The sequence below is a fragment of the Bos indicus genome, chromosome 1, assembly GCF_029378745.1.
Source record: "Bos indicus isolate NIAB-ARS_2022 breed Sahiwal x Tharparkar chromosome 1, NIAB-ARS_B.indTharparkar_mat_pri_1.0, whole genome shotgun sequence".
Taxonomy (NCBI): domain Eukaryota; kingdom Metazoa; phylum Chordata; class Mammalia; order Artiodactyla; family Bovidae; genus Bos; species Bos indicus.
In genome coordinates this window covers 150383199-150396385 of record NC_091760.1, presented here as the reverse complement: position 1 = coordinate 150396385, position 13187 = coordinate 150383199, and the positions used below count along the sequence as shown (strand labels likewise).

General features: G+C 44.1%; 1 protein-coding gene across 1 annotated transcript in view; it reads left to right on the top strand.

Annotated features, from left to right (window-relative positions):
• KCNJ6 (potassium inwardly rectifying channel subfamily J member 6) overlaps positions 1–13187 on the top strand; it is a 345200-nt gene that overhangs the window by 74703 nt on the left and 257310 nt on the right. Inside the window, exon 2 of the mRNA XM_070796866.1 lies at positions 12642–12693. Coding sequence (XP_070652967.1) covers positions 12669–12693 — 25 coding nt within the window. The 5' untranslated portion in view covers positions 12642–12668. The remainder of the gene's footprint in view (positions 1–12641; positions 12694–13187) is intronic.

The window sequence follows — 13187 nt, the reverse complement described above, 5'->3', positions numbered from 1 at the left end:
AAAAAAAAGAAGTTTGATTATGACATGTCTTTGTGTAGGGGTCTTTGGATTTATCTTATATGGGATTCAGTAAACTTCTTGAATTAATATTTTTTTAAATTTGGGAAGATTTAAATATGCTTTCAGTCCCTGCCTCCTTCTCCTCTTCTGGTACTCGACAACATTAGTGTTAGATCTTCATTACAGACCCACATGTTCTCAAGGGTCTGTTGACTCCTTTTTAAGTCTGTTTTCTCTCTGTTGTTCTTACTGAGTAATTTATATTTATTCTCTCTTCAAACTCACTTCTACTTTCCTCCATCCTCTCCACTCTGCTGCTGAGTTCACTCATGGACCTTTCTTTCCTCAGTGTTTGTAATTTTTAGTTCCAGCATTTCCATGTGGTTTTCCTCTACACTTGCTAAATTTTTTTCTGACACCATTTTTTTGCTGAGACTTTTAAAATGTTTGTTTCATCATGTTTATAATTGCCCGTTGAAGCGTTTGTATTAAGTGCTTTAAAATTTTCAGATAATTCTAAGGTCTGTGTCATGTCAACGTTGGTGATTGTCTTTTTCTCATTCAATTTGAGCTCTTTCTCTTCCTTTTGGGGACAAGTGAATTTTTCGATTGAAACCTAGATGTTTTTGAGCACTACCTTGCCAGCATGTGGAATGCTAGACATTGGGAGGATTATAAGACTTATGAGGATTATAAGACTATGGATCTTGTTTAAATCTCGTATTACAGCAGCTCTCTCCTGACCCCAGGCTTGTGGTGAGGGGGTGGGGGGGGGGGGTTCCTCCTAATTACACCATTGTGATGTCAGTGTCCTTTGACACAAGGATTAGGGAGGATCTTTGTTACCACTGGGTGGGAGTGATACCACCCTGGCTGAGGGGAGTACCTCCTTGATGCTTCCCCTGTGGTCTTCACTACACTTCTCTGAAGTGGCAGTGTTACTGATGAGTAGTAGTGGTGGAAGTCCTGGCTCTGCAGTAGGATTCTTCCAACGCCACCCTCCTGGGGATGGGGAGAGTAGCTTCATTACTGCTGAGGCTGGGGAGAAGTCCAGGCTCCCCATGAGCTCTCTGAGTGGGGGCAGCTATTACCCCTCAGCCAGGGTGAAAATCTGGGCCCCTCCCTCTGTCTTCTCTGATACCATCCTGGCGGGAGGTGTGCGTGCCTTGCTACAGACTGGCAAGGGTAAGAGTCGAGGCTACCCACTCATCCTTTGCTCTCAGGGTGAGGTTGCAGTTGTTTCGGTGTAGTTTGGGCTTGGAGTAGAGAAGTTATCGTCTAAAAGTTTTCCGTCTTTCTAGGCTACCTCTCCCTTAGTACTTGGCTAGAGAGGGCAGACTTTTCCTGGGGCATTTTTTTCTGTATCCACTGACGTTTCCATGTTGCCAGCTTCCCTAGGATCCGGTCTGGGATGTAAGAAGCAAAAAGGAAGAAGTAACAACAACAACAGGGAACTCACCACCATTGTTCTTCAGGCTCAAAGTTCAGGCTCAAAGTCTCTGCCACGTTCTGTCCACTTTGTACGCTTGCTGTATGTGTGTATATAGGCAGACCTCATTTTATTGTGCGTCACTGTATTGCACTTAGCCAACATTGCATGTTTTACAAATTGAAGATTTGGGACAACACTACATCAGGCAAGTCTCTTGGTACAATTTTTTTCAATAGCATTTACTCACTTCCTGTTTCTATGTCAGAATTCTGCTAAGTCTCACCATATTTCAAACCCTCTACAAGCAAAAAGTTTACAACTCGCTGAAGGCTCAGATGGTGGTTAGCATCTTTTTAGCAAAAAAAGTATTTTTTAAATTTAAATATGGGTATTTCTTTTAGGCCTGATGCTAATGCATACTCAATAGACTAGAGCATAGCATAAACATAGCTTTTATATGCACTGGGAATCCAGAAACTGTGTGTAACTCACTTTATCATGATATTTACTTTATTGAGGTGGTCTGGAACCTAGCCCACAATATCTTTGAGGTATGATTGTAATGTTCATGGTTTTCTAGTTGTACAAAGTGGGAGGAATAGAGAAAAGTACATCTATGCCATTTTCCCAGAAGCTGAAATAGGAGGTTAATTGTAAATAGAAAAGAGAAAGTGGGACAAAGAACGAAAGACAAAAGCTTATGGAAATGGCACTTTCTTGCTTTCCTTTCTTCTCAGAGTTGTGCGCTGCTAAGAATGAGCTGTGAGGTACCCAGTGAAGGGATAACCATCTCTCCCTTCCCTCCTCTGCCCAAACAGAAGTTCAAGCTGCAAATGTGGCAAGAAGCACATAAAATGAAATTATTTTTATCAGTAAATGTTCCTCATTCTCCAGTCCAGTAAATGTCACATTTGGTTATGAAATTGAATTTTTCAAAATAACATTTTTAAATACTCCTCCGACTTAGTCTTTTGGTATTGACACAGATGAGAGATGGAAGGGTTTCATCTCCTTGTCTCCAACATCCTCTCTCACACATGCATAAGTAACAGGCTGATTTCTGATGGTTGGAATAGCTGGGGCTCTCTGGCTCCTCTGACCCAGTTCAGCAGGGATGACCTCTGTTTTGAAAACAACCATCCACACCACTTCTCTGGACACCAACAGTGCCCAAGAGTGGCCTGGCTTGGGAAGGAGCTGTTACTGTGCTCCACTGGCTTCCCCATCTCACTGGGGCATTTCCACATGGGTTATCCAATATTGAGCAGCCCAGTCTAAAGTTTCACCCTGGGATTAATCTTCCTGAAAAAGAAAAAAAAAAAAAAAACACTTGATCATGGCCCTCTCAAAGGCTGTCCGTGATCATCCCTCACAAAACTGAGCCATAAATGAATGAATGAATGGAAGAATAGACAAATAACTAAATCCCTTGCTCTCCATTGCAACCCAGGCAGTTCTTGAGGCAGAACATGGACAAATTGCCTCATGACAACACAGCCCAGCCCTAGTGAAGAAGTTAGCTCATCCCTGCCAATGCAAACTATACGCAGAAGTTAAAAGGCAGGGGAGTTGTGAGCTCTGAGCAGTTGTTTTCTCTGTGTAATTTATTTTCCCCCTTAAACTATAACCACATATTTGAAACAACTTTAGAAGGGCTCTAAAATTCATTCATTGCATCATTCTATTGCATCACTTCCTAGAGCAGAAATCCTTCTGGAACATTCTGGACAAATGATGAGCCAGCATCCCATGTGAGGAAACTCACAACTGTTACCAGAAACTTTACTCCTTCTATTCATTCTTTTTTTAATTAACTTTATTGGCATATAATTGCTTTAGCAATGTTGAGTTTGTTTCTATTGCACAGTAAAGAGAATTATCTGTATCTACACATGTATCTTGGAGAAGGCGATGGCACCCCACTCCAGCACTCTTGCCTGGAGAATCCCATGGACGGAGGAGCCTGGTAGGCTGCAGTCCATGGGGTCGCTAAGAGTCGGACATGACTGAGTGACTTCACTTTCACTTTTCACTTTCCTGCATTGGAGAAGGAAATGGCAACCCACTCCAGTGTTCTTGCCTGGAGAATCCCAGGGACGGGGGAGCCTGGTGGGCTGCCGTCTATGGGGTCGCACAGAGTCGGACACGACTGAAGCGACTGAGCAGCAGCAGCAGCATACATGTATCTCCTCTTTTTCAGATTTCCTCCCCGTTTAGGTCACCACAGAGTACTGAATGGAGTTCCCTGTGCTATACAGTAGGTTCTCATTAGCTATCTGTTTTATTTGTTTTTATTAAGTCATTAAGTCATATCCGACTCTTTGAGACCTCATGGACTACAGCACGCCAGGTCTCCCTGTCCATCACCAAGTCCTGGAGCTTGCTCAAACACATATCCATTGAGTCGGTGATACTATCCAACGATCTCATCCTCTGCCATCCCTTTCTCCTCCTGCCTTCAATCTTTCCCAGCATCAGGGACTTTTCCAGTGAGTCAGCTCTTTGCATCAGGTGGCCAAAGTATTGGAGCTTCAGTTTCAGCATCAGTCCTTCCAGTGAGTATTCAGGGTTAATTTCCTTTAGGATTGTCTGGTTTGATCTTCTCCTTGCAGTCCAAGGGACTCTCAAGAGTCTTCTCCAACACAACAGTTCAAAAGTATCAATTCTTTGGTGCTCAGCCATCTTTATGGTCCAGCTCTCATATCTGTACATGGCTACTTGAAAAACCATAGCTTTGACTATACAGACCTTTGCTGACAAAGTGATGTCTCTGATTTTTACCACACTGTCTAGGTTTGTCATATCTCTTCTTCCAAGGAGCAAGCATCTTTTAATTTCATGGCTGCAGTCACCGTCCACAGTGATTTTGGAGCCCAAGAAAATAAAATCTGTCACTGTTTTCATTTTCCCCCATCTACTTGGCTTCCCTGATAGCTCAGTTGGTAAAGAATCTGCCTGAAATGTGGGAGACCCCGGTGGTTCAGTTCCTGGGCAGGAAGATGTGCTGGAGAAGGGATGGGTTACCCACTCCAGTATTCTTGGGCTTCCCTGGTGGCTCAGCTGATAAAGAATCTGCCTGCAATGCGGGAGACCTGGGTTCAATCCCTGGGTCAGGAAGATCCCATGGAGAAGGGAAAGGCTACCCACTCCAGTATTCTGGCCTGGAGAATTCCATGAACTGTATAATCCATGGGGTCACAAAGAGTCAGACACATTTACTGGCCCAGAAAATGAGCTACTTTCACTTTCACTTTTCCTTGCCTTGAAGTGATGGGACCGGATGGCATGATCTTAGTTTTTTGAATATTGCTTAAGCCAGCTTTTTCACTCTCCTCTCTCACCTTCATCAAGAGGCTCTTTAGTTCCTCTTCGCTTTTATAGATAGTATCAACAGTGTATATACGTCAATCCCAATCTCCCAACTCCTCCCACCTGCCTTTCCCCTTGGTATCCATATTCATTCTTTTGTTTCATTTGGGGATTTTGCTTTCTCTTCTTTGGAAACAAAGAGATAAATTCTTTTGAGTTTTCTAGTTGTTCCTGAAGCTGTCTTCACTGTTGCCTCTGGAAGTCATGCCAGAGGTATCTGCAGGTGCTGGGGCTCAGAGAGAACGGTCACCAGAAAAGTAGTAGGCAGGGATAATGCCAAACGGGAAGTTAAATCTGAAAGACAAGGAGACGCGGACCGTGCAGGCAAAGAAGGCAAGAGGAGGGGTGGAACGATGCAACGCGTCCAGGTGCCAAAAGGGGCTCATTTGGCAGGAACGTAGTTTAGGAGCAAAGAGTGATGGGAAATGTGCCTGAAGAGGCCCTCAGAAGCCAGCTCTCCAAGGAAAGTGTTCTGACTTAACCACGGAACAGGGCAGAGCTGGAAAGGCAAGGGCAGCTACTGGAGCACTCACTGTGCTCAGAACCTGCACTGTGGGCGAAAGGAAAATAGAAAAGAAGCGACATCGTTACAAACTCTTTTCCCCTTCCTCTTGTGAACAGGGAGAGTTTAGCAAAACCACTGCTTCTGATGAAGCTGAGTGGAGGAGGCATCGGCCCCTGTAAGGTCTAGGGTTCTGAAAGATAGTCCTGGAGGTGACTAGAGCTTCAGAGAAATACTGGCCCAGAAGGGAGGCAATAGATGGAGTGAGATGAAGCCAAGAGGGAATTCCAGGCTGCTTCCAAGATTCAGCACGCTGTCGCTGAGTCCTGGAGGGCTGCAGTGAGCCTCACACTGGTATGTCCTCCGACAGGCGTGCCTCCTGGGGTTGGTGGCAGTGAGAGCCGCCTCTGCGTGTTTCAGTTGTCCCCATCTCCTCAAAGCCTCTCTGCAGCTGAGCTCAGCATTCTCTTTAAAGAGAACGTCTTGATGTGATGAGAGCGATGATGCTTGTCCTATATTTTATGATATTTCCAGGAGCTCTAGGAAAAGAGGAATGAGTCACTCATCAATATTCCAAGAAATCAGCCACACTGGGCATCATGAGAACTTGCTGGGATGTTGGTACAGGAAGTCTAGAGTGTCACTAGCCCACAGGGTTTTTTGAGCAGGGGAGGATACACACAGAGGTTTGGAGAAACTATAGCCGTGCAGTCCAGCAGTTTTCTGATGCAGCCCTGCCACCTGCCTCTCTTGGCAAGTGAAGCTCAGGTGCTCCACTTGCTTCCAGGAAAGGACCCGGGGTGATACTCCAAAGCCTTTCCTCCTACCTGAGACACACCCTGGAGCACAGGCGAATGGAGGTGATATGAGTACAAGGAGTCTTGAGTTCATTTATTTTTATAAGTCATCCTAATACCTCCGTGCAGGAGACCCCTCCCAAGTCTAGTCAACACGGCCGCAGGGACACAGCCTAGGGAGCCCTGCAAGGGGACCGTACACAAGGAGCTTGGAAAGGGTGTCTCGGAGAGATGGGGTCTCACCTTGTGCAAAGGAGGCCGTGTCACCAAAAGCATCCTGCTTGCCCTGCCCTGGAAGAATTTCATCTCCTCCTTCAAACACACCCCTACCATTTTTTTTCTTTACCCCAAATCCTTTAGATCTTTAGATCACCTTAGGAGTCCTTCAACAAGTAAAACAAGGATAAAAGTAACTGACTTAGGGACTTCCAGCGTACGGGTTCGATCCCTGGTTGGGGAACTAGGATTGTACATGCTACAGGGTGACTACTGAGCCCCCATAATTGCAGCTGCTGGGTCCACGTGCTCTGGAGTCCAAGAGCCACAACTAGAGAGAAGGCCACATGCTATAATGAAAATCCCACGTGTGGCAGCTAAGACCCAGTGTAACTATAAAAATTTTTTTAAAGAAAAAACCTAACTATACTACATAACATTGTACTGCATTCTAAGGGACAAGTTCTCAGTTCCTCAAGCCTCCTTGTTCCTTGGCTGCTAAGAGAGAGTTCTCTGGGTTTCCCCAAGGTGCCCACACTGGTTCAGGCCTTGGCCCCCTGCCCCCTGCCCCCTCCTCCCACACATCTCACCCCGTCTCCAGCCCAGGTCTCCCTGCGAAGTGACTCAGCCTGACCTCTGCGGTCTGCACACTGGACACCCCCACCTTCTAAGCTGGCCCCTCCCCTCTTCTCACACTTGGCCTTGGGGACCTGCTGCTCCCCAAGTACCATGGTTCCCCATCTCTGCTTCTCTACCTGGAATATTCGGTCTTGTTCCTCCCTCCCCCATCACTCTTCTATTTTTTTTTTTTTTTTTTCTGGCCATGCTGTGCTGCTTGCTTGCAAGATCTTAGTTCTCCAAAGGGATTGAACCCAGGCCCTCAGCAGTGAAAGCAGAGTCCCAACCACTGACCCATCAGGGTATTCCATCTTTAGTCCTCCTTGACACAACAAAGCTCTTCCTCTGTGAGCCTGCTCTGGCTCCATGAGTTTGAACTTTCGGGTTTGACATCCAACTCCACTCCTTCCCAGCTCTGTGACCTGGGCAGTTTGGTGACCCTCTCTGTGCCTTGATTGCTCCATCCCCAAAGTGGAGGTTAGAGCGTTTCCATCACAGGGTCATGGTGGGAATTAAATGAACTAATCTACCAACTCCCTTGACATAGTCCCAGGGCATAATAAGTGTGAAATAAATGGGAGGGGTTCCTATGGTATTCTCCCAAACCATAGTTGCGTGCTGGCTACTCATTTCCATGAGTTTTCCATTAGGCAAAAAAGCTAATCAGTGGCTCTTAAATCCTGAGACCAGTGATATTTTTCAGTAGCAACTCAAGGCAACATATGGCACCCCATTAGAAGAACACTCATTTGATGGGCTATCTGAGGACGTGGCATTTTCCCTTTAAATCAATCCTCCAGTGACCTCCTATGGTGTCATGTCAGGGAAGTGGAAAAGGGAAGCTGCAGATGGGGGCGACAGCTGGCACATTTGCAGAGAACCCAAAGGATAAGGTGGGAAATGTGTGACCCCTGCTTTAACCTAGAGGTGAGGTCTCCAGTGAGGATAGAAGCTCATAAAATAACTATCATTTCCCACTTTATACAAATGTTCCTTTAAGCGGTTGCAACTTTTTTTTTTTTAAATCAGTTCTCTGATGAATATAAGCACACATTTTTAGAGAGATAAAAATATCCAAAATGCAAATATGACTGGTTTGAAATACATCAACTCTGATGAGTTTCCCCCTCATCCTGAAAAACCTACTTCTGGGTTCCAGAAAGTAAGACAGCCGCTCTGCTCTACACGCAGACCTCACTCAGCGGTACCAGCTCCTGCCCTCTGTCTTCCAGGGAGCCCCATAAGGCGGAAAATCCCCTCCTCCAGCCACGCTAAGACTTGGCACTGATGAATCAGCCCCACCCCAACCTACCCCCACGCACAGTGTCTTCGTCGTAGCTTTGAGTTACAGTCCAATTCTGCTATATTGTTGTTGTTCGGTCGCTAAGTTGTGTCTGACTCTTTGCGACCCCACGGACAGCAGCACACCAGGCTTCCCTGGCCTTCACCGTCTCCCAGAGTTTGCTCAAACTCATGTCCATTGAGTTGGTGATGTTATCTAACCATCTCATCTTCTGCCATCCCCTTTTCCTTCTTTTCTCAATCTTCCCCAGAATCAGGGTCTTTTCCAATGAGTTGGCCCTTCGCATCAAGTGGCCAAAATACTGGAGCTTCAGCTTCAGCATCAGTCCTTCCAATGAAAATTCAGGACTGATTTCCTTTAGGACTGACTGGTTTGTAAATTATAAGCTCTGTTATAATTGCCCCCATTAAAAATCTCTCTGTCATTTCAGACAGAAGGAAGTATTTATCTGGCGTGGTTCTGGTAGGAAGCCACATTCACCCCAACTGAAATAGAAGTATGGGTATAAATCACACACACACACACACACACACACACACACACACACACACGTGCACATGCAGACATCTCAAGCAAACTGCTGAGCTTTTTATTTATATTTCGGGTATGGTAGAGAGAATAGAGTCAGACAGTAAGAAAAGTAAATACCCACTGGCCCTGAGAGTCAATGCTCTGGCCCAAAGAGTTTGATGTGATTTTAACAAGACACTTGGGACTTTTTTCAGCATCCTTGAACATGTTTTGTTCAAACATGTCATCATGATTCGCCAAAACTCTAAATGTTTCTGTTATCCCATTAAATATGTGGCAACACAGTTCTAAGTGGAGTTCGTCTTAGAGCAGAAGAACCCAGCTCATCCAAGGAGTGTGTCAAGGTTCTGGGACTTAGTGTTCTGGTGGAGGGTTTGAAAACAGGATATGGGGTGCATGGCCAGCAGCTGTTGATACTCATACGAGTCGTTTCCTGGGAGCCAGGCAGCCTTGGGTCTCACGCGCTTCGGGGAAAGCTGCTCTGTTGTTTTTGGTACAAATGCCAGAGATCAGTATTTGCTTCAGTTACATCAGGTGCATCACTGTGGGGTTGGACTTGATGGTCTTTAAAAGAATCTCTTCCAGGTTTAACCTGTTATCATTCCAAATCTCTTCCCAGTATTGTAATCCAATAACCAGCAAGTTTATTTTGGAGGGAGCTCTTGGCTTTAGAAAAAGGAGGAGAATTTGCTCAAATGAAGTATAAATCCTTCGTCGAGTATACATGCCATGTAATTGCAAACCTCAACTTCTGATATTGAGGGAAGGACATAAGGAGTTTAAAGACATCTCCTAGGATGATTAAACTACTTACATAGAAACATGTCATGATTTCCACCATAAATTATGACATAGATGAGTCAGACTGAGAGGGCTAAATGTAGAATTTTTATGGGCCCCTCCCCTTGTCGATGTCAGAAGTTTTCATTTAACTACAGGGAAAAGGAAAATGCTGATACAGGCAGTATTTGATTTCTCCAGGATATCCAACATATCTGTATAAAAATATCTGCAAGGACCGCCCACGAGCAAGATTGGGGTGCAAAAGGTGGCAGGTTCATAAGAGATAACACAGTGATATACACACAGGAAGACAGACAAACCCAACAGGGCTTTGTAAGGATCTAATGCCTGGAAGCTGAGTGCCAGGGGTTTGCGGAGTCTCACCACTGGGACCATTAGGAGAGGGCCAAGTTGAATAGGTCAGTGATGCAGAGTAAGACCTGATGGGCACAGAGAATAAAGGGAAGACCAGTTACAGACCAGGATATAAGGAGAGATGGTCTAAGTAGGGGTGGGGGTACAGGGAAAAATCAGCAGAAGAACTAAGCTAGGAGGTGAAGTGGAGAGTCAGAGCAAGCAGAGACAGAACAAGGGCCCTGCAGGTGAAGGATGAATTCAGTGAGTTCTCACCGTGGAGTTGCATCGATGCATAAACTGCCATCGACTGCTAGGGTAGACTCACCTTTGAAGCAGCCTCTGTGCGCGCTCCTGTGAACCCGTGCTGCTGTGACAAGGTCCTCTCCGCCTGGCTTGTTTTTCTCTGCCACTCAGTGCTCTTAGCCTCTCCAGTAGCTATGCCAGTTCTTTCCATCTTGATATAAACCACGTGGAGGGCCAACCATCACAGTTAATGCCTCTACAGCAGGATGGTAGATTGCGGTTTCTCAGCTCTCCTCCTCTTCTCAAGGGCAAGTATTAGTTTAAAGACGAGGCGGTGCCCGGGTTTCACTGCTGTTAATGAAGGACTTGTGAAAATCAAGTGTACTTGGGATGTGCAAAGTCGTTTATTGACACTCATAGCAGACCCTTTGAGTTTGGGAATACTGGCTCTGGAAGAATGAATCATAGTGCTATGAGCTGAATTTCAGTATTCAAGCCAGGACCCATTGGCTCAAGTCCTAGCCAAGCAACTGCGAAGAGTTCAGCACTAAACTATGGCACTCGGGAAAACTAAATGCCACCTTGGACTTCTAAGAAGCGGAATGTTGATGGCGTAGGGCTGGAGGACTGCTCCACGACAGAGTCAGTGACGTGCCTACTCCACGTGAAGGCGTGCTATGGTCCTTCATAAACAGACAGTCAGAGAAGTAAAAATGGCAGTATAAAGGCGCAAGAGACAACTTTCTGCCTATCAATTTGGCAAAGATTTGGGGGGAGGGTAGTGCTAATGCCACGGACAAGCTAACAAGGATGCACAAATGTTTTTGAGCATAATCAGAGTCAGCGTTTGTGGGGGACAAATTGGGCTACAAGTGTCAAAATTCTTAGTAGTCATACTCTTAACCCAATCATACCTAATCCTAATATTTATCCTCAGTGTTGACAGGACAAGGGCACAGATACGTGAGTTCAAGAACGTTCATCACAGTGTTTTATAAAATAGTGACAATTTGAACCAAATTCAGTGGAATCTAGATAAGGAAATTATTATGTAACTCATGATGAATGCCATGCAGTCAGTAAAAAATGATGCATTCTACCTTTATTGACATACAAGGTGTATGATACTGTGTTAAGTGAGAGTAGCTTCCAACACCGTATATGTAGTATAGATATTTCTATTTATAAAAGGGGGATTCTATTTCCATATCTGTATATTTTTACAGGTATAGAAACTGGAATAGAAGGTTTTCGCCAAAATACTACAGTGGTTTTCTCTGTGGATTGGCCTTATGAAAGAATTCTATTTTTTATTTATAATTTTTCAATATAGTCTGAGTTTTTAAAGTAATGAGTATGTATAAGTTTCATCATCAGAAAAAAACAAGGTTGCAAAAAAGACTCTGTGTGACCCCATAGACGGCAGCCCACCAGGCTCCCCTATTCCTGGGATTCTCCAGGCAAGAACACTGGAGTGGGTTGCCATTTCCTTCTCCCTGTATAGGTTTCATCATCAGAAAAAAACAAGGCTGCAAAAAATAAGAAAATAATAGCAGCTACTACACATGTTAAGAATCTAAGGAACTTAAAGAAATTGAACAGAAACTTCAAAAAAGAGAACCATTATTCTTAACAGTCCAAAGTAAGCTCCTAATTACAACAGATTCATGGCTAATGAGTAAAATAGTAGATTCAGCAGGTAAAGAACCTGCCTGCCAATGCAGGAGACATAAGAGAGGCAGGTTCGATTCCCTGGGTTGGCAAGATCCCCTGGAGAAGGAAACGGCAACCCACACCAGTAGTCCTGCCTGGGAAATCCCATGGACAGAGGAGCCTGGCGGGCTACCATCCAGGGATTCACAAAGAAACTGAGCATGCACGCATGCGTACTACATTTTCATAATTTATGTATGGGCATTCTGGTTCTCAAATTCAGTGGGTTATAACCTACATCCCAGTTGAAACAAAATGTTTTCAGCCCAAAATAGGGTCATAAACCCATTAAAACTGATTTACTTCAAAAAAAAAAAAAATTAAAACTCCAAGAGTTAAAAAAAAGACAAAGAAAAATGTGTAAGCAGATTTACTTAGCTTTTAGGAAAAAAAGAAACCAAATGACTGCAAAAATACCAGCTCCAAAAATACCAAAAAAGCTCCAACAGGAGAAAATAGAAAGCGAAAGATTGGCATAAGGATGTCAGAACTCCAGTGTCAAAGAGGTTTTTGAAAACTGGTCATGCGTCACCAATTACATATATCCAAAATCATTTCCAAGAGCCCTAGCGTTTTTTAGGGTCCTAAACAGCTCTTGTCAGTGACTGGCTGATCATAGAGCAATAATGTGAGATTTGAAAACTCATTTCATCTTTGGTGACCAAATTCTAACAGAAGAGAAAGGGGTGTGACAGAGAGCTGTTGTTACAGACCCACTGTGTTGATTCATATTTAAGATGTGCTTTATATATAATTATCTTTTTTTCTCACCTCCAGGAAAAGCACAAAGAGGAAATTTCAACGATGGCCAAGTTGACAGAATCCATGAGTGAGTAACTTGAAATTTATTCTTCACCTTTGGTTTTGAATGGAAAACTACAGAATACTGCAAAAAAAACACATCCCCTTGTGATTATCCGATTATCTTTCACTCTTGTCATAGCCAAGGTCTATTTAACACAGATCATATTGTGTTAATGTTATGTTATGCATTATTCAAAATTCATCTCTCACGAGGTCCAATTCTGTACTGAAATGGTCACCTAACGTTTGGAGCTAAAGAATCAGAATGGATTTTATTTGTAACACTGCACTGGGCATTGAGAACCACAATAATTTTAAGCTGACTTAAGAGGTTTAGACAAAGTCTAAAGCTGAAGTTTTGTGTGCAGATATTCCATAGGCTGGACAATTTAAAGAGAGCAAAAATGGTTTATTGTTATTAGACCTGTTAGGTGGTTCAGAAATTTCAGAGAAAACCATTAACCAGTAGTGGAGTACTTGAGATGTAGGCAGTTGGAATGATTTAGGTTTCAGATCCAT